The 26,506-nt window shown below is 37.4% G+C and overlaps 1 protein-coding gene across 2 annotated transcripts in view; it reads left to right on the top strand.

Annotated features, from left to right (window-relative positions):
- Positions 1-26,200, top strand: part of LOC149840194 (phosphatidylinositol 4-kinase beta 1-like) — a 57,809-nt gene extending 31,609 nt beyond the window's left edge. The window contains exons 7-17 of one of the 2 annotated variants that reach the window (XM_090003066.1): positions 12,793-12,873; positions 12,971-13,093; positions 15,764-15,833; positions 18,358-18,455; positions 18,531-18,635; positions 22,739-22,792; positions 23,406-23,549; positions 23,650-23,703; positions 23,810-23,884; positions 25,060-25,143; positions 25,226-26,200. In XM_090003066.1, coding sequence (XP_089859192.1) covers positions 12,793-12,873; positions 12,971-13,093; positions 15,764-15,833; positions 18,358-18,455; positions 18,531-18,635; positions 22,739-22,792; positions 23,406-23,549; positions 23,650-23,703; positions 23,810-23,884; positions 25,060-25,143; positions 25,226-25,327 — 990 coding nt within the window. In that variant the 3' untranslated portion in view covers positions 25,328-26,200. Of the gene's footprint in view, positions 1-12,792; positions 12,874-12,970; positions 13,094-15,763; positions 15,834-18,357; positions 18,456-18,530; positions 18,636-22,738; positions 22,793-23,405; positions 23,550-23,649; positions 23,704-23,809; positions 23,885-25,059; positions 25,144-25,225 lie in introns of those variants that run through there. The other variant, XM_090003067.1, reaches the window with a different exon arrangement.
- Positions 26,201-26,506: the final 306 nt, after the last annotated feature.

The following is a 26,506-nucleotide window of genomic DNA, read 5'->3' as shown; positions in this document are numbered from 1 at the left end:
ATCCACTACAAATCCTGCATAGTCAGCATCAGAATAGGCCACTATCTCCAGAGTTCCACCTTTCCTGAACAATAACCACTTTCCAGGAGAAGATTTTAGATATCTGAGAATCATTATAGCTGCATTCCAGTGTACCTCAGTTGGTTTGTCCATAAACTGGCTAACTTTGCTTACTGCTAAAGCAATATCCGACCTGGTCACAGTTACATACAATAACTTCCCTACTAGGGAGCGATAACTTTTGCTATCAACCGGTTTTGACCCTTCTTCAAACAACTAAACTTTATGGTCCATGGGAATATTTGCTGGTTTAGCTCCCAACATTCCTGTTTCCTTTAATAAGTCAAGAACATACTTCCGTTGAGATAAAACCATCCCTTCACGACTCCTAGCAACTTCTATACCCAGGAAATATCTAAGTGAACCAAGGTCTTTTATAACAAAGTGTTTTTGAAGATGAGCCTTTGTGGCTTGAATATCTTTCGCATTGTCTCCTGTAAGAATGATGTCATCCACATATACCACCATAACAACTATGCCTGAGTTAGTTTTCTTGATAAATAGTGTATGATCTGCGCTGACCTATTAAAGCCAAAGCGTGACATCACTTCAAACAATTTTTGAAACCATGCACGAGGACTGTTTCAAGCCATAAATCGCCTTTCTCAATCTACACACCTTCTGACACTCCCCCTCAACCTCGAATCCTGGAGGTTGTTGCATGTAAACGGTCTCAGATAGATCCCCATATAGAAATGCATTTTTCACATCTAATTGGCACAAGCTCCAACCATGCTGAACAACTACTGAGAGAACAAGACGAATGATACCCATCCGTGCAACAGGAAAAAAGGTTTCAAAGAAATCAATACCATATGTCTGAGTATACCCTTTTGCTACTAATCTGGCCTTGTACCTTTCAATAGAACCATCAGATTTGTACTTTATTGTATATACCCATTTGCATCCAACAATGTCAGCATCTGTTAGGGAATCAACTAGATCCCATGTATGCTGAGATACTAAAGCATCCATTTCTTCTTGCATAGCCAGCTTTCAGCGGTTATCAAGCTTTGCCTGTTGATAGTTCAGAGGAATAGTTTCAGCAGATAAGGCTGAAATAAAAGTTTTCATCTGATTTCCAATTCTGGCATCGGAGACAAAATGAGATATGGGATATAAGGTACATTGTCGTGTCCCCTTGCGTAGAGCAATAGGCCTGTTATCATCATCATGAAGATCACTATTGTCAGTAGTACTTACCTTAGGGGAAGAAGAAGATGAAGGCACTTGCGGAGGTGGAGCTCTACGCACATATACCAATGGAGGATTATTAAATCTTGAAGAGGATGAAGTTTTGTTCGGTAATGAGGGCACATATTTCAAAGAAAAAGGAGGTATAGGTAATGGAAAAGACTCAGCTGGATCAACTTGCAGCGGGGAACCGATACTAGAGTAATATGGAGTGGATTCCAAGAAAGATACATCCACACTGACATACTCTCGGCGAGAAATAGGATCATAACATCAATATCCCTTTTGATTTTTGGGATAACCTATAAATATGCATTTTGTAGCTTGAGCAACTAATTTATCACGGTCAGGGCCAAATTTGTGTACAAAACAAACACATCCAAATATTTTTGGCGAGAAAGAGAAGAGTGGGGCATTAGGTTTTAGGATATGTAATGGAATTTGATCACCCACAGAAGATGAAGGCATGCGGTTGATCAGATAACAAGTAGTGGTAATCACATCACCCCAATATAGCGCAGGAACATTGGATTGAATCATAAGGGTCCGAGCAACATCAAGCAGGTGCCGGTGTTTTCGCTCAGCCACCCCATTTTGTTGAGATGAATAAGCACAGGTAGTTTGGGGTTGAATGCCATGATCTTGGTAAAATTGTAATAGAACTTTTGATTTAAACTCAAGAGCATTATCAGTGCGAACAATCTTGACAACAGATTCAAAGTGTTTTTATTTCAAGAATTAGGGATTTAATAATACTTGGAATTTCAGATCGTTCTTTTATTAAAAACACCCATGACAACTTAGAGAAATCATCAACAATAACAAGATAATATCGATACTGAGTCCTAGTAGGAATCTTACTAGGACCCCATACATCTGCATGAAGAAGTTCAAAAACTTTATGACTAGACTGACTCTGACTCGAAGGGAACGAACTTCGATGATGCTTGCCCAACTGAAATGATGTAGTTGAAGAAATTTGAGGGAAGACAACACGAAGCTTTGATAATGAAGGATGACCAAGACGATGATGCCACTGAACATGACTGGAGTGTTCCACTGCAGCATAAACATTACCCACTGGATGATGTAGGTAGTAGACTCCATTTTCTTCATAGCGTCCACCAATCTTCTTCCCCGTCAGCAAATCCTGAAAAAGACAACCCATCAGATCAAATATTACTCTACAGTTTAGTTCTTTTGTAAGGCAACTAACAAGAGTAAACTTTGAGGAAAGTTAGGAGCACGAAGAACATTTTTCAACTGTAAGGTGGAGGATATAAAAATATTTCCCTGACCGACAACTGGTGAGGAACTTCCATCGGCTAATGAGACTCGATGAACAATAATATCCTTTAGATCTGAAAAGACAAGCGAATTTCCACACAAGTGTTTGGATGCACCAGAATCAATAATCCACTTACTATCATTCAGATGAAGATGATTCCCTGTTGAGTAGGCAACACCGGCTACAGGCGGGGTGGAACTCGAAGGTCGAAGAGCTATCAGCGCATCATATTCTGCTCGACTGAGGGTGATACTGTCACTTGTAGAGATATTATCATGTACATTTGTTGCCTCTAGTATAGTAACATTTGCTTTTAGAGCATATGACTTGGATGAAGAAGAGGTTGGCCGACCATGCTTATCCCAGCAACGATCTTTTAAATGTCCAGATTTTCCACAGAATGTACATTGAAGTTTTCCTCTGCCTCCTATACCTCGCCCATGACCTCGTCCTCTGATATTCTGAATATTTCCACGCCCATAACCAGACGAGACAATTAGAGCAGATGACTGGGTCATAGGCTGAGATTGTGGAAGAGAAATCGCAAGTCTACTCAGACGATTGTATGCATCAGCAAGAGTAGGAACATCTGATCCAGTCAACATTTGGACTTTTGCAACAGAGAATTCTGAAGATAAACCTGTAAGAAACCGAGCAACCAGTCTGTTCTTGATGATCCTTTTGCTTCGAACAACAAAGAGGCCTGTGAGCATTGAGTCTTTCAAACGCAACTTTGACGGATGCATAGTACTGGGCCAAGGTCTGATCTCCCTGCTGCAAATTATATATCTCCTGTTCAACTTGCAGGATACGACTCACATTAGTCTCTTGTGAGTATGTATCTCGAAGATTATCCCACATCTGTTTGGCTGTATGATAGTAAATTAAACCATCCCCAATATGGGGTTCGACACTATTCATGATCCATGACATAACTATGTCATCATCCTCGTCTCAAGTAACGTATTTTTCAACCTTTTCATTAGGTTCATCTTCCAACAAAATATGTTTTCTACTATGTCCAAATACCGACATCATAAAAGTTCTGGACCACCTGGCATAGTTAGTTTCGTTCAACCTTACAGAGGAACCATACGAGAAGGGATTTGCAAAAGCCTTATACTCCCCAATATGTTCAATTTTGGAATCACATTTCGAAGTTTCACCCATACTGAATATTGAATCCTATTTCAGCTGCAAAAAAAAATCAGACTTACTCACGTGAACAACGTGTGTTATAATCACACGTCAGGCAAGTCCACGACTACACAGGCTGCCACACTAGAAATGAAATCTTGACAGGCGACAAGTGACCCAGACAATAATGTGTGGTACAATCACACATCAGCCAATACTACGACCAGCAACTGTACTAATTAAAAACTTCCCACAAACAACATATGTTTCCACATAGCAGGGAATCACGCCTGTTGCTTCCACGAACAAAAAATTGACATTAACATTTTGTTTTCATAGCACTCATGTTACGACTGGAAAAAAATTCACGACACAGCCTACTGCTTCCACGAACAAAAATTGATATTAACATTCTGTTTTCACAGCACTCATGTTACGAATGGAAAAAAAATTTCACGACACAGCAGGAATCACAACTGCTGATATTCATATTCTGAAAATGAACAACCAAATAAGATCTGAGAAGAACTCGACACCCAGATTCACGACCAATGACAGCATGTTACGGCTGAAAAAAAAATTTCATGACACAGCAGGGAATCACGTCTGAAATCAAACACCCAAATATATTTTAAGGAGAACTCAACACCCAGATTCACGACCCACGATAACATGCGCACACAGAAGCATAGAAATCACAACAACTGCTCCCATATAAATCACGACAACTAGAAAATTTCGTTTTTTTTTTCGAGCAACCAAAAAAAACTTGTCATATTCAGATCTTAATGACACACAATCATCGTGTCACAGATCTGTCATCAGATAAAAAAAAAGAAGAGCAGCACACCTGTTTCCAACCCTTTCTGTTTTATTTGTTTTTTTTTTCGTTGGTGTAGATCGATCACGCTCCCGAGATCTACCGCTCTGATACCATGTAGAAGATCTGAAAACAAACACAAAAACCGAGAGAGAGAGAGAGAGAGAGAGAGAGAGAGAGAGAGAGAGAGAGAGAGAGAGAGAGAGAGAGAGAGAGAGACGTCTGTATAGAAATGAGAGAACACGTTACTTTAGATTAGGGCTAATCTCTGTATTGAATAGAGAGAGTCCAAAGAAAGAAATTACACTCAAGTCCCTCATTAAACATTAAAATTCAAATAACCTCTAGTTTAGAAAAACTTTTAACTAAAAACCTCTTAGTCTCAACATGGAACAAATAATTTTTTGTCATTGCTTAAAGTAGTTTCAAGAGTTTCTATTCCGTCAATATCCAAAGATGTACAAGGCCGTAGAAATAAAAGATTTGAAAGAATTAGTGCTTGGTTTGGATAAAAGCTATGCATTTGGAGACATATGAAATGAAGCACTTGAATCAAGAATCCAAGAAAACATACCGGGACTTTATGAAAGTGCGGCACCGAAAGTAGGTGTGGAAGAGTTGTTCCTCACAAATTATTGAAATGCTTCCGTAAGTTGTGTAATAGAGTCCTTGATGTCTCCATCCATTTTTTTATCTTCATTTGAGTTTCTTGAGTTCTCTCCAACGGAAGCCACTTTTCTCTTACGACAATCGGGTCTAAGATGCCCCGGTTCATTACAATGATGACACAATTTTTCTTTCACCACCATTGTTGTTATAGTTATTTTTTCAAAAGTGAGGAGGCTTATATGTTCTTATATTATTACCTGGTTTATATACCGCATGTACTTCATCAATATCCTTTTTTAGAGTCAAACATGTTTCTTTTTGGCATAGATCGACAAGAATTTCACTAAGAGGAGTAGAAGCCCTATGAAATAGGGATCCTTGTAGTTGTTCAAATTTGGTCCTAAGCCTATGAATAAATTGAAAAAATCTCTCCATTTGTTTTTGTAATGAAGTGGATTGAATCCGATACACATGCAAGAATTCACTTTCAATCAAGTAGAATACTTGATTGAATCAAAGAAACCAAAGAAACCACCCACACAAGGGTCTAACAAATGTTATTGCATAAGGATACTCAAAAGGGAGATGCACTTTACAATGCCTAAGAGGGCATATTTATAATACAAGAGAGGCACATGGGGGCAGCCCCATATGGCTGTTGGGGCTGCACCCAACGGTCACATTTGTGACCGTTGGGGTAGCTCCAAGTTCCAACAGCTATATGGAGTTGTCCCAATCACACAAATACAAAAGCAAAGGTGAAAAGGACAAAAAAATAAAGTGCAAAAAGACAAAAGTAAAAAAAAGAAAAAGTGGGTTGAAGAAATAAAGTGCAAAAGACAAACGTAAAAAAGGAAATAAAGTGGGTTGAAGGCCTATGGAGTAAAATGACCAAAATACCCCTGATGGGTATTTCGGTTTACAGTATATGTATATTTTAACACCCCCCCTCAAACTCATGGTGGAACAACTGAGAGTTTGCCAAGTAGGAAGTGAAATTTTGGTGATGGAAGCGCTTTGGTGAAGAAATCCGCTAGTTGATATTCTGATGAAACATAAGATAATGTGATAGTCTTCCGCAGAAATTCTTCACGGACATAGTGACATTCCATTTCGATGTGTTTTGTCCTATCATGGAACGTATGATTGCTTGCAATATACATATAGCTCTTGTTATCACAACATAATTTGTAGGGTTCTTTGATGTGAATTCCCAAGTCCTCCAGTAATTGTTGAAGCCATACTAACTCTGACGTGGTCGTTGCCATGGCGCGATACTCAGCTTCAGTTGAAGAGAGAGACATCTTCTGTTGCTTCTTGCATCGCCATGAGATTAGAGAGTCACCTACAAAAACACACAAACCAGTTGTTGAGTGTCTATCATTCACATCCCCTCCCTAGTCAGAGTATGAGTACGCAATGACTTCTAATGAGGAAGAGGATGACAAAAACAGTCTGTGACTTATAGAATTCTTAATATATCTAATAATTCTCATTACAACACTCATATGTACTGTAGTTGGAGTATGCTTGAAATTGACTGACAGAATGAATAACATGAGAAATATCAGGACGAGTAATAGTAAGGTAAGACAAAGCTCAAATCATTTGTTTGTATGGGGTTGGATCTTGCAGAGGTTCTCCATCATCCTTCTTCATTTTTGCATTTATGACCTCTAGAATGTCAACCCGTTTCTCATCTGAGAGTCCTGATCTCTCAATAATCTCTGTTGCATACTTAGTCTATGACAAAAAATAACCATGAGGTGAGTAAGCCACTTCAATACCAAGAAAATATTTTAAAAAACCAAGATCTGTCATATCAAAGTTGTCTTTAAGCACATCTTTGATATGATTTACTCCCTGATTATCACCTCCATAGATTATCATATCATCCACGTAGAGTAGCAATATAACCATCTCTGCATTGGAAGACTTAACAAACAATGCAGTGTCAGTAAAACAAGATTTAAAATGAAGTTGAATTAAATCTATCATACCGAGTTTTGGGAGCTTGCTTTAATCCATACAAGGCTTTTCGTAACCTAAGAGTTTTTTCATGTGCTAAATTCAAACCCGGTGGAGGATCCATGTAGACCTCTTCATCTAAATTACCATTCAAAAAGGCATTTTTACATCCATTTGAAAGATAAACCATTTTTTAATTGATGCTATAGATATAAGGGTTCTGACAGTCGTCATTCGAGCATTTGGGGCAAAGGTCTCATCATAGTCAATTCCATATTCTTGACTATACCCCTTAGCTATTAATCGAGCTTTATATCTTTCCAATGTCCCATCCCATTTAGTTTTAATTTTGTAAACCCATCTACGTCCTATAATTTTTTTGTCCTTTGGGTAATGTTTGGATTTCTCAAGTTTTTGCCTTTTCTAAAGCTTCTAATTCATCATTCATCGCTTTAATCCATTCTTGATGATTTTTGGCTTCATAACATGATGATGATTCATATATGAATGTATGGCCATTAAACATGCTCGGTATATTGGTTCAAATGAATCATATAATACAAATCTACTAGGGGCCTTGGAAATTCTTATTGATTTTCTAATACTAGCAGAGTCTGTATCTTGATTTTGTGAGTATCTTTCTAAAGAACATGGTGGGTGATCTTTGGTCCGCCGAGTGTATGTCTGTATGGTAGTATGAAGGAAGTCAATATCATCAAGACCATTGTCTACATTTTCACTTACATCATGAGCGTCTTCATTTTCACTCTCATGCTCATTATGAATGTTTTCACACCTATCATGTTCATTGATAAGATAAAAAAGAAACGAATAATCATAATTCTCTTGGATTTTTTCTTTGCTAAAACCGTCTTCATTTTCCAGAAATGTAACATTTCGTGAAACATATAATTTGTTTCTTTCCATGTCATAGCATCTATATCCCTTTTGATTTTCATCATAGCCTATAAAGACAAAAGGAATTGCTTTGGGGGAAAGTTTGCCATTTCTATGGGTAAGAACAAAACATTTACATCCAAAGACTCTCAACCTTTTATGATTGGGGGAAATTTTAAACAATTTTTCAATGGGAGATATATTTTCAATAGTTTTTGAAGGCATTCTATTTATTAAATAAACTGTCGTAAGAGCGGCTTCGGCCCAAAACATTTTTGAAACATTTCTTGATATAAGAAGTGTTCTAGTGGTTTCTGTAATACTCGTGAATTTTACCAGATAAATTAACTTAAAATTTATGTCCTTAAGTTGGTACAAAGATATTTTATTGTTTTAATCGTTTATTCGTACTTGGATTACGGATATCCTATTTGGATCTTCAACGTTGGATTCTTAGTATCCTGTTTGGATCTCTGATATTGGATCCTCGATATCAGGATGTTTGATTTATTGTGTTCCCAAGACATCTCAGATTAAATTTCAATTTATTACTATTCATGTTATTTGGAAACTTTGATGTCATTATTTATTTAGAATAAAATAAATTTTGTTGCTTGAACACTCCTGTAATGCGCCTGAATGCTTAACCCAATGAAATGGTTGTTTCCGTTATTACAAAAAAAATTCTTTAAAAATTTGGGTTAAAATTTCGGGGCGTTACAATTTCAATAATATGTCTATGCTTTCTTTTAGCTAGACCATTTTGTTGAGGAGTGTATGGGCAAGATTTTTTTATGAATAATCCCATTTAGGTCAAGATTTTTTTTGAATTCTTTTGATACAAATTCTCCCCCGGAATCAGACATAAAAATTTGAATGTTGGTTTTGAATTGAGTCTTTACGTAAAAATAAATGTTTTTAAAGCATTCAAATACTTCTGATTTTTGCTTAAGAAAAAAGATCCAAGAATGTCTACTATAGTCATCTACAAACACAACATAGTACGGTACCCCACCTTTGGATATAACAGGAACCGTTCCCCACACATTCGAATGTACTAACTCAAAAGGATTTTTTGGTATAAAATGCATTTGTTCAAAGGGCAAGGCTTTCATTTTACCAAGAATGCATTCTTCACAAACCAATTTCTTTTCTTTATAACTAGTAAACAAATGTAATTTGGTCACACTAGGATGTCCTAGTCTTTTGTGCCAATTTTCTGTCTTTCTTTTCCACAAAATTACGAAAAAATTGTTTTGATAACTCAAGACTGTCCATTACATAGAGATCTCCTCTTCTATGGCCTTGCCCAATCGGCTTCCCGGACTGGAGATCCTGTATTAAACAATCATTAGAAGAAAATAAAACTTTGCAACCATAATCCGTAATTTGTGAAACTGATAAAAGGTTTAAATTTAGTTTTGGCACAACTCTAATACTTGGTATGTGAAAGTTTGATTGTTTTTGAAAAGTTCCAAAACTTTTGATTTTTAAAGATATTCCGTCGGTGGTTGAAACATAAGAATTATTTGGGTTGGAATGACATTCGGATAATATTGATTCATTTGGAGTCATATGAAACGAGACACTCAAATCTAAGATCGAAGAAGTCTTACTAGGGTCACCACTTGTGGATACGGCCGTCCCCGAAAAGGAAGAAGCTTGACCTTTGAACATTGGTTGTAGCACCTCCATTAATTGAGCTAAAGATAGTGAGCCAATGCATTTGGAGTCGTCTACATCATTTCTTTCCACCGAAACAACCCTCTTATCATCACAATGATCTTCTTTCTTTCTTTTGGGACAAAAATTCTTGATGTATCCCGGTTCATAGCAATGGTAGCATATGATTTTGCCACCTTTTTTATACTCATGATCTCCTCTTTTATCGCTTCTTTCATAGTTGTTGGGATTTCTCTCATTCTCATTCTTCACAAAGTGAGGAGGCTTGTAAGTCCTAGTATGATTACTGGGTTTGAACATAGCAAGTACGATTTCTTCATCCTTTGAAGCAGATAGTTTCTTCAATCTATTCTCTTCCATAGTCAATTCTTCAAGAGTTTCGACTATGGATGGCACACCTCCTCTATGAAGGAGAGCCGATTTAGTTCCCTTAAATTTGGGCCTAAGCCCATTTACAAATTGGTAAAAATGCTCAATTTTAATTTGATTCTCACAGAGTTCTACATCTTGAGGACAATGCCATTTTGGCTCAAGAAGGGCCAATTCATCCCATAGGAGAGAGAGCATTGTAATATTCTCTAATATTCATCTCTCCTTGAGTCATGGTTCTTACTTTATTTTGTACATTGCATATGTGAGCAATATCTTTAAGACTATACATGTCCTTAAGATATTTTTAAGTATCGCTAGCAAAATCAAATTTTGCTAAGCTAGAACATTTGTGAATATCTACACTATTAATGAGCCATCCAATAATTTTAGAATGACCCATTCTCCACTCTTTCTATTTTTTCTCATAATCGAAAACGGTTTTACCCATTTCCTCACCTTTGAAGAGCAACCTTCTTCCCATTCTCAATTTTTGTAAGAATGAGCTTGGACACTTTTTCGGTACCATCCACCAAGCCCCATGATCCCTTTTCCCATATCTTGTGTTTTACTGTGGATGCCCACATCACATAGTTTGTATCATTTAGGCGTACGAGAATAAAGATTATAACTTCTCTCTCATTCTCCATTTCTTTACAATGTGAAGAGAAAGGAAAGAAGAGAAAAAGAAAGATATACAAGACTTATTTGAGAAATGGCACACTTCTCGATGCAATAATCCTTGTTTTGTTGTATCCGTTAAGCCAACGATCCTCCTCTTGAAATCAACACAATCTTTCTTTTAGAAAAATGCCTTTGGATCACCAAAGATCTGATACCATGTAATGAAGTGGATTGAATCCGATACACATGCAAGAACTCACTTTCAATCAAGTAGAATACTTGATTGAATCAAAGAAACCACCCACACAAGGGTCTAACAAATGTTATTGCATAAGGATACTCAAAAGAGAGATGCACTTTACAATGCCTAAGAGGGCATATTTATAATACAAGAGAGGCACATGGGGGCAACCCCATATGGCTGTTGGGGCTGCACCCAACGGTCACATTTGTGATCGTTGGGGCAGCTCCAACAACTATATGGAGTTGTCTCAATCACACATACAAAAGCAAAGGTGAAAAGGACAAAAAAAATAAAGTGCAAAAAGACAAAAGTAAAAAAAAGAAAAAGTGGTCTGAAGAAATAAAGTGCAAAAGACAAACATAAAAAAGGAAATAAAGTGGGCTGGAAATAAAGTGGGCTGAAGGCCTATGGAGTAAAAGGACCGAAATACCCCTGATGGGTATTTCGATTTACAGTATATGTATATTTTAACAGTTTTTGCCTCATGGTAATAACACTTCCTTCCCATTGAGGTTCAAGAAGAGCAAATTCATCCTATAAAGGAGATAAAATACTATAGTAATCTCTAATACTCATATCTTCTTGTTTGGTTGCTCTCACTTTTTTTTGCAAAAAGAAATGTCTAGCAAGATCTCAGTGTAAATACTTTTCATGAAAAAACATGCTTCATTTGCCTTCTTGAATTTGGCTAGATTAGCACAAATTGTGAGCTCAACATTGTTCATGAATTACTTTCCCAATCTTCAACTTTGGATTGGTATTTTTCAATGGCTGTCTTTTTCTTCTTCATTCCAGGTTTTTCCTCATTTCCTTCTTTCTTGGTGAGCTTTAGTTGAGGTTCCAGAACTGTATCACATACAAATCCCTAAAGTTTCTTACATTTGTGGTTGTTTTTCATAGTGGCCGCTCACATTATATAGTTAGTCCTATTTAATTTGAACGAGAGATCAATCTTTGCATCATTGTCGACCATTATAGAAGAGAGGAAGGAAAGATGATAGCAAGTGTGCAAAATACAAGCACACACCAAAAGAATGAAATAAAAGAGTCCCAAGAGTGCTTAATCACCTAGGGGCTCTGATACCATGTAATGAAACATTAGTGCAAAGAACAATGTTACAAAGTGACTATAATGAATGCACAAGTTGCCACTAATGTGCAAAATACAATAAGCCACAAAGGGCTAAGCACCAAACACACACAATGTGAGAGAGAGAGCTTGCAATATAAAAAATCATATATTGAAATGCTATGAAAAGCATTATTGAGAAGAGGGTGCAAAAGCCCCTTTTATACATTTTATGGGACCAAGGGGGGGCTCCCATAGAGTCGTTGGGGAGGGTCCCAATGACTCTATGGGTTGGACCCTCTTGCCCCTTCACAAATGAAAAATAACAAAAAAAAGAAGGAAATAAAAAAGGGCAAAAAATGTTCCTAGTGGACATGTCTATTTACATAATAAGAATAGACTAAATTGACCCTAGTGGGCATTACAAAAAATAACAGAGGAATATATATATATATATATATATATATATATATATATATATATATATATATATATAAGCAAGTATTACAACCTCTTGAGCAAAACTTCAGTTCTTGAAAAAGAATGTGCATCAGAACTGTTGTGAGATGTTTCCTCTACAAAAATCTTCACCAGGTTTTGTATGCTTGCCTGCTTCAGTGCAGCAACTGTGATACACATTTAAGTATTGTGGGTGTTATGATTCTTAGATTTCAGTAGCTTACATGCATAGTTATTAGACCCCTTTTGCAATTCTATTAGTGGTGCTTGCTTTTCATGAAAAGAAGCATTCTTTTTGCAAATCATATGCTCTTTTGTAATGAGAAAAGGAATTTAGCAGACTGTTAATTTAATGCTACTTTTTTGGATAGGCTGCTGCAGCCAAAGGGGAGGCACCTCCTGGACTTCCTTTAAAAAGAGCAGGTCAGGATTCAGCAGATGCTCAACCCAAGGTGATACCACATGATGTTCTCTATTAATTTATGCTTCTTAAACTAGCGTCTTCTAAGATGAAAATCTAAATAAGCCATTTGGTCACATTTTCTGCAGGTTTCTAATGGAGGTCTTCCAAAGGCCACTGATGCCTTATCGGGTGAGCTTTGGGAGGCAAAGAAAGAGCGGATACGTAATTCTTCAGAATACGGGAAATCACCTGGCTGGGACTTGCGTTCTGTAAGTTGAAATTTTGTTGTAAGTTTTAGTTCAGTATTAGTTTTTCACAATGTTGGCAAATACTCATATTTGATGTACAAGTTTTGGTAATTACTGCTTTATATGTTGCAGTATTCTTATAAGTTGTTCCTTAGTTTTACTTAGATTGTCTGAGAGGAGAATCAGACTAATCAGTTATATCTACTTGCAAAAGATCATTGCTATCCTTATTTTACTGGCACCTGCTGCATACATTCATGCATGCTTTTCATTTTAGAACTCAACGTTTATGTATTGCCATTAATTGTTTGTGGTTGATCATGTCATGGCAACTTACTAAGTTAATTCATGAAAGTGATCTTTTTCTTGACTCATGATTTAAATTGAGTTGCCCACAAAGACTCCATTAATCTGGTAGGCACAACTTGTGAATGTCACCAAGTTGATGGAATATCACAGGTTTGAAATCCACGGGGGCATCCCTTGTTGCAAGGTCAAGGCTGGGTGTACTTCCCAGTGGGAAAGGTGGACCTCAAGGGTTGTATCAACTGGAGCCCCTCCAAATGGAGTGGGGGTAGTGGATTCAAAAACTACTCTATCTGGTCACGGTTTTTTATCCACATTATGTCCAATAGATTGCATTGGATGCCTGCATGTGTGTGTGGGTGCGTGTGTGCATGTACACCTGTCTCTTGGGGAGATTGGGGAGGGTTTTGGGGTGGGGATCGATGGGGATGTTGTGTTCACAAAACCACGGTATCTGGGCCAAATTTATGTTCATTGCATCATGCAGATACTCTGCTTACTTGTCCATGTTGACATAACATAAAATGACCTTAATCCTGCATGCATGATGTATTAAGAGAGAAGAGGGAAGTAAGGGAAGAGATGGAAGAAGAGAGAGGATGGTTGGATGGCAGCCAAGGGGTGAATTATAGAAGCCTATATATACAAGGGTCTCGGGTTTTCTATGGTTATAACATAGGGACAGCCTACGAAACGATAAAATTCCATAATAATTGCACAATAAAAGCAAATATGACCAGCATGTCCCAGTTGAGGTAAATGGCAATCTGTCACACGGTTACACTTGTTGGGCCCCCATACCTATGTCGACATGGCAGGTACTGGTGCCTACCAGGTATGATTTGGATCAGGCCGGGTAGAATCTGACCAGTCTTGACCCAAATGCATGATTTTCCTTCTTTTGACTCCCCTTTTCATGCCCCTCTTATCACTGACCTTCCCACGTGTCAGAGAGGAGGGGGCACGAAGGAGGGACTAGAGAGAGAAAGAAAAGAAAGAAGAAGAAGAACAAGAGGAAGGAGAGGAAGAAAGGAGGAGGAGCTTGGAGAGAGAGGTGCTTTCGTGGGCCCGTCCTCCATCTTCTTCGCCTGCATCCTCTCTTCTTCTTTTGAGAGTGAGAGAGATAAAGAGAATGGGGAAAGGGGTCCCCCCCCCCCCCCCCCCCCCCCCCCTTTTCCATTAATGAGGGGACCCTCACTAATTGAAGAGGCTCCTTGTCATTTATGTGGGAGAAGAGAGTTTGATTCTCTTCCTTTTTCTTTTCAAATAGGGACAGGGAGGGGGTTCAAACGCTTTCTATTTTAGTAATTTTTTTAACTTTAGTTGAATATGAATTTAATTCAATCCAAATCCATTATATATGTATATATGGGTTAACATTTGCTCATGTCGACATTGCCTACAAATGAGTTCATTTTCATTTTTTTAATTTTTTGTTGTTCTTCATTAAACTAACCTTACAAATGTGATCTACATGTTTAGGTTAGTGGAGGTCGGCTCTTAGATCGTCCAATTACGACATTCAGACACGATTTTATGAGCCTTAAAAAATCAACGGCGTAGTGTGTCATATTTTATCGGCTCATAAATCGTGTTTTTTTGGTTGAAAACACATGATCCAAAAGCCGGTTCCTAGCATTTGGAATTTTGGACCATGCTGCATCCATCCATGATGTTGGATTGGACCCACATATATTTCCAGCTCATTCGGACGGTCAGGTCGACGTTAGAAAATGTTAACCCGATACTATACTCTCTCTCTCTATATATATATAAATAGGGAAATGAAAACCTACAAAATACAAAACCTACTAAATGAAACATCCTATTGATTTTTTTTTAATTTCTGGTGTTTTTTTGAAATTTTGACCGTGCAGATGTGACTGGATTAGAGATCCTCAGATCTCTAGTCCGACCACCAGGGGTCGGACTAAAGATCTTTTCCTCTCCCTTTATTTCAGGGATCTCAAATCCTTGAAATGAAGGGATTGGAGATCCCATGTTTGAATGCCTCGGATCTCTGGCATGGGGCCCACGCCACATCAGCCAGCCCCATGCCAGCTCAGATCTGAGATCCAAGGCATTCAAACGCACCCTGAAGGAAGCTATATGCCATGACTATCACATTTATAATCCACACATAATTCTCTACAAGATAATTTTACTTGATGCTGCATACTAGGATTTCTGCTAATTAATTTTGCATGTCTAAAATGCTGAAAAGTGTCCTTTTGTACTATATTAGTTTTTTTTTGTTTGCTTTTCTCTATTGTTCATTTATGACATTTATTATATATAATATGAAGTTATATGGTATAATTTTCATTTATTTCAGTAATAACTTGAAATCTTTCTGCCTTCCTTCTGTGCACCCTCTTTCTACAGGTTATTGTTAAAAGTGGTGATGATTGCAGGCAGGAGCATCTTGCTGTTCAACTTATATCTCACTTCTATGGTATCTCCTTAGCGATACTTGATTTTTACTTGGTCACTAATGTTCATGCCATTTTAGGAAGTATGTGAATTTTACATGTATTCATGTTATTATTAGAGAAGTTTGTATTTATATTATTTTGTTGCCTAAAATTACAATCAATTTCCTTGTTTAACTCTATTGTCATATGATTTTCTTCTCATTGAGTTGATCTTTCATTCCTGTCAGTTGTTTTTGCCTGGTGTGCCTGGAACATTTTAATACAAAAAATGCATAATTTCAGTCTGCCTCTGTCAACATCAGAGCAAATTTGGAATTTCTTTGATCTTAATTCCTGTCTTTTACTTAAAAGTGTCATCTTAATGCCAGAAACAGTTTTCACACTAATTGAGTGAATTATGAATTGATTTTTTAAACCTGCCTTTTAATGTTGGGTGCTGAGATATGTGTTCCATTTTTCATGTGTATGGCCATTTTCACAACTTGCTTGTTGAAGTACTGCACCTTTATTTCTTATGTCTGTGTAATTCAGTCACAGCTAACACATGTTTGTCAATCTTGCTTAGGGCTTTGGTAAGATCGCCCAGCCATTGTGTCTTAGATTTGTAGTTCGGCTGATTGTAAATGCCCACTCCCAAGGTTGGACTGTTGTTAGTTTGGACATAGCGTCTGCATAGTGAGTCTTAATTTGTACTTCTTTAGATAAAGCTGATCCAATACATGAAGCAGTTGGACTATCATGATGTAGCAGGGTTAGCTTAGCTGTGTTGGAACTTAGCCAAGAGCCAGAAGTCTTCTTTAGGAGTTTTTCCTGTCATTTGCACTAAAAAAAGAAGTGTTTGCAAGCTATACGAAGATTGTTTGACAAATAAAACAACTGAAATATGTTTTCGTTATAAAGTAAAGCATGTTAACTTATTGCAGGGAATTGCTGCTTTCTTGACTGTTGTAGTGTTTAACAGCTTTATCTAGAATCGTTACCATTCATATGTTATTGCAATTTGTCATCAAGCCGTATCCAATGGTGGGTTTACTTACTGAATATTATGTTTTTAAATGTAATGGTAACAGCTGCTCCTTACAACTGTAGTAGCAGGGGGAATTGTATATTTGTGATAGCAGCTATTTCACTCAAGTATTCCGGTATGGCCTATGCAGTTAAAAATTCAATGATCAAACCAGTTCATATAAAGAGTGGGCTCTTGGAATGGTTGAATGATGGGCCATCAATGGCTAGCACAGAGTTACAAGAAGCTTCTTAGATAAGTGGGAAGCCCGCTTGCCGGAAACTCGCTTCGGAAGCATGATACTCATGACTTCTGAAACTTGACGGGAATCTCGATTCTCCTATGCTTCTCTTATGTTTTTCACACGTTTCATCTATTATTCTTATATGTTTTCTCACTCTACTTTTCATGTTTTTTATGTGTTTCCTCTCACGCTTCTCACTCACTTCATGTGCTTTCTCTAATTTGGCAGTCATCATTTTTAGATTTCGTTAAAAATTTAATTCTTACACTAAAAAATCATGAAATTTAATAAGTCACCTTTATTTTAGTTTTTATTTGCGTTCCATTTCTATTCCCATTCAATTCTTATATTGTTTTTTTATTCCTCGCTTCCTGCTTGCTATACATTTTAAAATGCATCACTTCTCGCTTCCGCTTCTCGTAACGTTTCTCGCATCCTCTTCCTAGTCTGGAAACCTTGGACTAACATCAAAAGTCCACTAAAAGCGTTCTAATATTTGTTGTTCTTATAACTGAGATTCATAACCTTGCTTTTCTATGGATCTATCTTTGTTTGAAAAAGAACCTAAAACACTGTATGTCCATTCTGTCCGTTTATACATCACTTTAAAATGGTTGTGCAGTGAATTCAGTGTTTTATGGGCTTAGTTGCTGGATTCTTTGTGGTGCTTCCTCACGATTCTTAATCCTAGGATTCAGAAATTTACTTTCAGTGAGGTGGGTGCTCCCATAATGGTATGGATTGCATTCTGATAATTAATCACTGGGAATCTTTCTTTAGAGTTCTAATTCAAAATAGTATTAACATGATCCAAAAATGTGAAAAATAGCAAACTTGGAGGAACGTATTTATGAAATTATTCTCTAAATGCATCTATGTTAGGTAGTTTACGGTTGTAGTTGGATGTGATCATGTGCATGCATGTATATGCACAAAAAATGCAGTTGTTTCCTTGATGTTTCCACATTTTTTACCTTGCATTACAATTATTTGGTTCTGCTTTTGTCTAATGCATATGTCCTTATTTTTGCATTTTTAGTAAATTTGTTCTTCTTTTGTCTCTTTTATTTTTTGTTTGTTACTGGTACTTCAAATTCCCTTGTTTGTTTTACTAGAAGTGTTGCTTCTCTAGATTAGCAGGCATGGTATTGCTACTGATGATGATCACTTAAAATGTTATATAGAAGTGCACCAATATGTATCACACAAAGCATGGGAAATTTTGAAGTCCTTGGAATCTCATTATACATTGCCTTTTCTTAAGAATGCATGGTTGTCTTGACTTCAATGACAGATATATACCAAGAAGCCGGCTTACCTCTTTGGTTGCGGCCATATGACGTCCTTGTTACATCTTCCTACACTGCCCTCATTGAAACAATTCCTGATACGGTACTTCTCTTTTACGAATTGGAATTTCAATAGTAAGATTTTTTTTCCATCATATTCAGTGCTTCTGTTTTGCAGGCATCAATACATGCCATCAAAAGTCGGTTCCCTAATATCACAAGTTTGAGTGATTTTTTTTCAGCAAGATTCCAAGAAAATTCTCCTGCTTTTAAGCTTGCCCAGGTGATTGTTTTGTTTCAGTATTGCAGACTTTTGTACATTGTGCTATTTGTTTTCAATTTTGAAACCTATAATCTATTTACACAATTTGATCTCATTTGTACTTTCATTTCTGGTTGTAGACAGTTCTTTCTGTTATATGTCAAGTCAAATACAAATTCTGATATACTATATCCAAGCTACAACAACAACAACAACAACAACAACAACAACAACTACTACTACGCCTTCATCCCAAAACAATTGGGGTCGGCGATATGAACCAACAAAGAAAATCATTCTGGGTCTTCCACATGAATCCTTCTCCTCCATTCATTTCTATCCAATGCCATGTCCTCGGTGAGGTTCAAAGCATTCATATCCTTTCCTATCACCTCCATCCATGTCTTCCTAGGCCTACCCCTACCTCTTTTAACTATTATATTTTCCCATTTCTCCATCCTTCTAACTGGAGCATCATTAGGCCTTCGTCGAATATGTCCAAACCACCGTAAACGATTCTCTCTCATCTTATTTTCAATGGGTGCAACGCCTACCTTCTTACGTATCTCCTAGTTCCGAATCTTATCTTTTATTGTATTTCCACACATCCATCTCAACATACGCATCTCAGCTACACTCATTTTTTGAATATGATGTCTCTTGGCAGCCCAACATTCCGTACTATATAGTAAAGCGGGCCTAATAGTCGTCCTATAAAACTTTCCCTTCAACCGCAATGGCATTCTACGATCGCACAACACTCCAGTTGCACTCTTCCATTTCATCCACCCAACCTTTATCCTATGATTTATATCTCCATCAATTTCTCCATACTTTTGAATGATAGATCCCAAATATTTAAAAGAATCATCCACCGGTATTTCTTGCTCACCAAGCTTCACTACACTCCCATCACTACTTCGTTGCTTACTAAATCGACATTCCATGTATTCTGTCTTACTCTTACTCAACTTAAAACCTCTTGCTTCCAATGTCTGTCTCCATAATTCTAACTTAGCATTAACCCCAGCTCTAGACTCATCAATAAAAACAATATCATCAGCAAACAACATACACAACGACACTTTTTCTTGAATTGATCTCGTAAGCTCATCCATCACTATAGCAAATAGGAAAGGGCTTAAAGCAAATCCTTGATGTAACCCAACCGTTATAGGAAAATTGGTTGTCACCCCTCCACAAGTGCGGACATTGGTTACTACTCCTACATACATATCTTTAATTATACTAATGTACTTGAGAGAAACACCTTTCTTCATCATTGTCCACCAGAGAACGTCCCTAGGTACTCTATCGTAAGCCTTCTCCAAATCAATAAAAACCATATGCAAATCTTTGTTCCTCTCTCTATTTCTCTCAATAAGTTGTCTAAGAAGATTTATAGCTTCCATAGTTGATCTTCCAGGCATAAAACCAAATTGATTCTCCGATATCATGACAACCTTCCTCAACCTAGACTCAATCACCCTCTCCCAAAGTTTCATAGTATGACTCATGAGTTTTATACCACGATAGTTTGTGCAATCTTGTATATCACCCTTATTCTTATATAGAGGCACCAAAGTACTCTTCCTCCACTCATTAGGCATCTTATTTGTCCGTCAAATCTTGTTAAAAAGATTTGTCAACTATTCTAAACCTTTCTCCCCAAGCATTTCCAAGCCTCAATAGGTATACCATCTGGGCCAACTGCCCTTCTTGATTTCATTTTCTTCAAAGCCTCTGCAATTTCTTTCTTTTGAATCTTGCGCATGAAGTCATGATTCATCTCATGAAAAGGAATGGAAAAGTCTCCAAGATCCTGAGCATGACTTTCATTAAATAGCTTATCAAAATAATCTTTCCATCTCTCCTTAATCTCCTCATCTTTGACTAAAACCCTTTGCGTTTCATCTTTGATACATCTAACCATACCGAGATCCCTTGATTTCCTATCTCTCATCTTTGCAAGCCTATAAATATCTTTCTCGCTTTCTTTGGTATCCAACTTGTCATAAACCTCCTTATATACCTTCCCTCGCGTTCTGAACTACTTTTTTAGCTTCCTTCTTTGCTATCATATACTTCTCCAAATTCTCATTATCACGACTTTTACTTTGATTTCTATAACACTCTCTTTTAACCTTAATAACTAATTTGACATCCTCGTTCCACCACGATGTATCCTTACTTAGCGGTGCACCGCCTTTAGACTCACCCAATACCTCCTTAGCCACCTTTCTCATGCCACCCGCTATCTTATTCCACATAGATTCTGAATCCTCCTCGAGACACCTATCAACTTCCTTAACTACCCGCTCTACAAACATTCCTTGTTTAGCTCCTTTCAGTGCCCACCACTTAATTCTAGGATCTATCCTATGTCTATCCCTTTTGTGGCATAGTCTAATTCTAAGATCTAAAATTAAGACTCTATGTTGTGTAGCTACACTTTCTCTCGGTATAAGCTTACAATCGATGCAACAACCCCTATATCTCTTTCTAAGTAAGAAAAAATCTATCTGACTCGTATTAACCCCACTTTTAAATGTTACCAGGTGAGACTCCCTCTTCCTAAACCAAATGTTTGCTAAGATCATATCATAGGAAAAACCAAAATCTAAAATCCTTTCTCCACTTTCGTTTCTTTCTCCTATACCATAGCCTCCATGGATACTCTCAAATCCATCCCTACTAATGCCTACATGCCCATTAAGGTCACCGCCGATGAAAAGCCTTTCTCCATAAGATATCCCTTGTACTACTCCATCTAAATCTTCCCAAAATTGACGCTTAATGGAATCATCTAAACCTACTTGAGGTGCATAAACACTAATAATATTAATAATATCCGTACCTAATACTAATTTAATAAGTAAAATCCTATCACCTTTCCTACGGACCTCAACTACATTATCTATCAACTCACGACTCATAACAATCCCTACTCCATTCGTATTCCTATTTATTCCTGTATACCAAATCTTATATCCCCAAGGTTCTATCACTTTTGCTTTCTCACCTACCCATTTGGTCTCTTGTAGACATAAAATATCAATCTTTCTCCTACACATAACATCTACTAACTTTACCAACTTACCAGTTAAAGATCCTATGTTCCAAGTGGCTAACCTAATTTTATGGTCTTGGACTAACTTCTTTACCCCCACCCGTCCAACAAAGTGAGGGAACCCTTGCCTATTTGACACCACACCCGGGCGCCGGTGTGACGCGTCGCTTCCGGGCGACGACCTAGCAACCCTTGCACATTTATCACTGCCTCCGGGCCTATAGAGTACAACGCGTCGCTCAGTAGGGAACGCCCCAACGAAATTCTCATATTGGTTCATATTCATAAGGTATGACTAAGTTTTTATGCTGGCTGTCACAGGCCTACCGCAACCCTCCTCCTTTATCCGGGCTTGGGACTGGCAGTGTATAACTAAACAGTTATGCACAGGCGGAGTTCTACTATATCCAAGCTGTTTATTGTTATTTATATATACCCTTATATCATGCAACATGCACACACTACTCTTTGAGAAGTTTTATTTTGGGTGATTTTTGTCTGGGGTCGTCATTTTGAGTGGAATTTCATTATGTAATATTCTTTATGCTGTTTACTTTACTCTTTCGGAACAGGTCAAATGCATGGAAGTACATCTCTTCAAATCTTTAATGCTATATTCGTTGCTAATATTCTGAGCTTGAACACCAGGATCTCTGTTCTCAGTTGTGGCTAACTGTGTTCAGTTGTAGTTTTTTTTAGGTGCCTAAAAACCCAAATTTAGAGTACGGTTGATGCATTCATTATGCTATCTATGAATAAATGTTGTAATAATACTTAATAAATTTATGGAGCACACGTGGGGTCAGCCTTGAAAGTTATAAATTAAGTGGTGTTTTATATCGAACATCGCATGTTTCTTTCATATATTATGGTGAGCTTCAAGTAATTAGATGCCTTTTCTTTTGCTTTTGTTTTCTTTTTCTACAGTTTCATGAATACATGTTATGTTATTTTATATGATGCTTTAAATTTCTGGTATCCATGTTCTTGTGACATAGCTTATATGTTTATTTCAGTTTTCATGATTATTGTAACTATTTCAATTTTTTTGCAGAGAAACTTTGTTGAGAGCATGGCTGGGTATTCCATATTGTGCTACCTTCTGCAGGTGTGTTTTGGAGATCAACTCCTGTTTGTCTTGTTCATTCTACATCATGTTAATGATGTCTTTACATTTCTCTAGAATTTGTTGATTGTAAGTTTTTCTTTCTTTTCTTCTTTAGGTTGTAGATCTGCCTAAGCTAGGCCCCTCTTGTGTGAAACTTTATCTTGTATGGACTAGTATGGTAACTATCTTGTGAATTCAAGTTATTAGTCTTTTATAAGTGAAAAACTGGTCGTTTGAAGAAAGACCATGACTAGAGAATGTTCATTAACCTGTCTTTCTGTCCATGTTGTTCTTGTTGATCTATCACTAAAGCAGGCAATATTCAGTATAACTTCTCACTCCATGAAATATGCCTGCACTATTTATTCATAATCATAAGAGTCCCCAGGTGGTTTGATAGGACTTGTTCTGGTCTCACACTTGGTGTGCATAATGTTACTAATCTTTCAGTATATTATGTGATGTTTATTTTTTCTGATGCTTTGTTTGTGTTCATGTTTGTTCTTCCTTGTTTTGTTGGTTATAATTAGATGTGGTGCATGGCATACAAGCTGTGTTGCTCTATGATTTGTAGGTTTTCCATGATCTTGTTGGTACTTTTCCTATTACCCAGGTGAAGGATCGTCACAATGGCAACCTCTTGCTGGATGAGGAAGGACATATCATACATATTGATTTTGGCTTTATGCTGTCAAATTCTCCTGGGGGTGTCAATTTTGAGAGTGCCCCATTTAAGTTGACTCGTGAATTACTTGAGGTAAAATATTCGTCAAAGTGAATTGGTTATGCTACAGTTTTGTATCTTAGGTGCTCTGAATAGTTTTGAGTTTGAACCTTGAAGCACTTGCTTCTGCTAGGTGATGGACTCTGATGCGGAGGGAACCCCTAGCGAGTTCTTTGACTATTTCAAGGTGATATTTTGTCTTGCATAGTGTGTTCTTTACATAAATTTCTGACTGTTTTTTGGATGATGCTAACCTTATCTTGTTGCACCTTGTTTCCCTAATTGCTTTCCAGGTTTTATGTATTCAAGGCTTTTTAACATGTCGAAAGCATGCAGAGCGCATCATTCTTCTTGTTGAAATGCTCCAGGTGTTTATTTTTTCACTGAGCTGTAACATGTAGCATCTGCAACTAGTCTTCCATGAATGCTTTTGTTCTAAAATTTTTATATGCCAATGTTGAAAGAGTTCCCTAGCGTTGATACCACATTTAGTTGCATAGTCTTTTACCTGGACTTCTGCAAATCAAGTGCTACCATCACAGACATGTCAGCTTCTTGAATCTTCAGAAATTAGACAATTAGAGTAGATGGGGAAATCAGCGTATGAAGAAGTTACAGAGTTGAATAGTTCACCTAATTAGTGCATATTTGATGGTTTATATAGAAAATTTCCACAGAGGAATATACTTTTAGAAACTCCTATACACTGGAGTTTACAATGCTTTGAATGTACTTTTCCGTTTCTGTGATGGTGATGCTGGAAATTGGAATGGGATTAGTACCATTTTGAAGGGTGTCATTCCTTCTGTGAACATTCATTCTTGATGAGGCTTGAAACTGATGAGTACATCTCTTTTGCGTGTATATCCTTTGTACCAGAAAATAGGTCAATGTAAGTCCCTGTTCGACCATAGAAAGACTTATCCCATTGACCTGCACCATTTTGGCATTGGATTGGCCATAAACGGTTGGATAATGAGCACCAGTGCCAACTTATGATTTCCAACCATATGATGCTGGATGGTAACAAAACAGTTGGTGTATCACTGATATGATCGTTTCTTTCATCACACACACACACACATATATATATATATATATATATATATATACATATATATATATATAATATGGTGGTTCACACTTCTGTTTGTGTGGAGCCAGTACCAAATGTTGGGTCTTGCCTTGCGGATCTGTTTAGCATAATGTATTTGCCATATTACTAGGCCAATTATCTCTAAGAAATGATGACATTCAAATTCCAAGATGGTGGAAACCAGCGACTTACAATGAAGAAAAGGATGGCCCTAAACATTACATGAAAATAGTAAATAGGTCATGATAAACCTGATCCAAAGATTAGCTTTTGCTTTTGGAGATTAGATTTGTACAAATTATGTCACTGTATGATATGGCTGTTCAACACCATAATAGATGTACTGTGTATGTGTGTTTATTTGTCAGATATTAATTAGTTTATCTCAGTCGCCCACCAGTAGCATCTTCTTGATATTTGGCTTATATCTTGCTATTGAAATGCCAGGACTCAGGCTTCCCCTGTTTTAAAGGTGGCCCACGAACAATTCAGAACTTGAGGAAACGGTTCCATCTAAACCTCACAGAGGAGGTTTGTTATGTGTTATGTTTATTATTGTATTGACTTTGTTAGTTTTGTTCTGAATCTTACAATAGTGCGTGTTTTGGAGCAGCAATGTGTATCAGTGGTTCTTTCCTTGATCAGCAGCAGTTTAGATGCCTGGAGGACAAGGCAATATGATTATTACCAGCGTGTTCTGAATGGAATTTTGTGATGCACCTAGATTTTCATATGGCAGTTCAGCAAACACTTTGTTTGATAGGTTGGTGGATATAGCTTGGCCCTCCTATCTTTGGTCATGTTTGCTAAAATTCGTCAATTCAGAGAGGTATTGGCCATGCAATCATTCACGCTGTTTCCAGCACTACATTTGCAGTTCACAACACTATAAGCAAAATACTGTCAAAGGCTTTCGGAATCAACATCTTTGATTTTTTATATCAAGTGGCTCTGGTTGCCAGTTGTGAAGAGTTGGTACTATATCTGTAAAAGCCAACCCGCACTGCATACTTGCAAACTGTACAGGAAAAAGTTGGGGACCTCCATTGGGGCATAAATACAAGAGTATCTGAGGCGAAATGCTTTTATGGTTGTATCAGGATCCACTGTCACCTATTCAAAACAGAGCTTGTGATGGAAACACAAGAAGACGGGGGATCCATGGGGGCAACAATGCGTGAAATCCTGTAGTTGCCATGAGGACATGTAGTTGTTACTTATTTGCTATTCAGAAGGTGGGGGTTTAAGGCAGGAAAGTTCTGTTGTTTCCCTTCCCAGCATCAGTGTTCATCAGCAGATATTTTAGTTCGTGTTTCCTTAAGATTTGCTGTGTTCATATGTTCCTTTTTCTCAATCCATTATGTTTCCTTCTCTCTGGAAGATTGGCCCGAGAGTATTTTTCCTTGTGTAGCAATTGCTGTACAATGTTTTATTAGAATGCATCATTGTACATTTGATCATCTCTTTTGGGTGTATAGTGAAATCTCAAGGTCTTCGCTGAAGAGTAACCTCTCTCTTTTCATGGTAGAACAGGCTTAAATTTTGCGGTTGTAAGGAAATGAGCCCTTGTGGTTTTGTTTGGTTTCAGTTCTTTGGTCAATCTTAAATGTTTGCAGTTTTAATGAATGGGTTCTTGTGGTTTTGTTTGATATCAGTTTTGTGGCCCGTATTGAAGCTTGCAGTTGGTAAGGAGCTAGCTCTTGTGGTTTTCTTTAAATACCAATTTTGTGGCTAATCTCAAAGTTAATGAGTGGTTTTATTTAATACCGATTTTGTAGCCAATCTGGTTTTGTGGTGTAAAGTACATGATCGTCCGACCTCTATACTGAGCATATTGACTTAATTGATCATTTGAGTTGAGGCACAGAAACGTTCTTCTGCCACATGGCAGGGC

The sequence above is a fragment of the Nuphar pumila genome, chromosome 4 (genome assembly GCF_984573655.1).
Source record: "Nuphar pumila chromosome 4, dmNupPumi1.hap1.1, whole genome shotgun sequence".
In the NCBI taxonomy this organism is placed as follows: Eukaryota; Viridiplantae; Streptophyta; class Magnoliopsida; order Nymphaeales; family Nymphaeaceae; genus Nuphar; species Nuphar pumila.
Note: the sequence above shows the minus strand (reverse complement) of the source record. Positions and strands in the feature narration are given on the sequence as shown.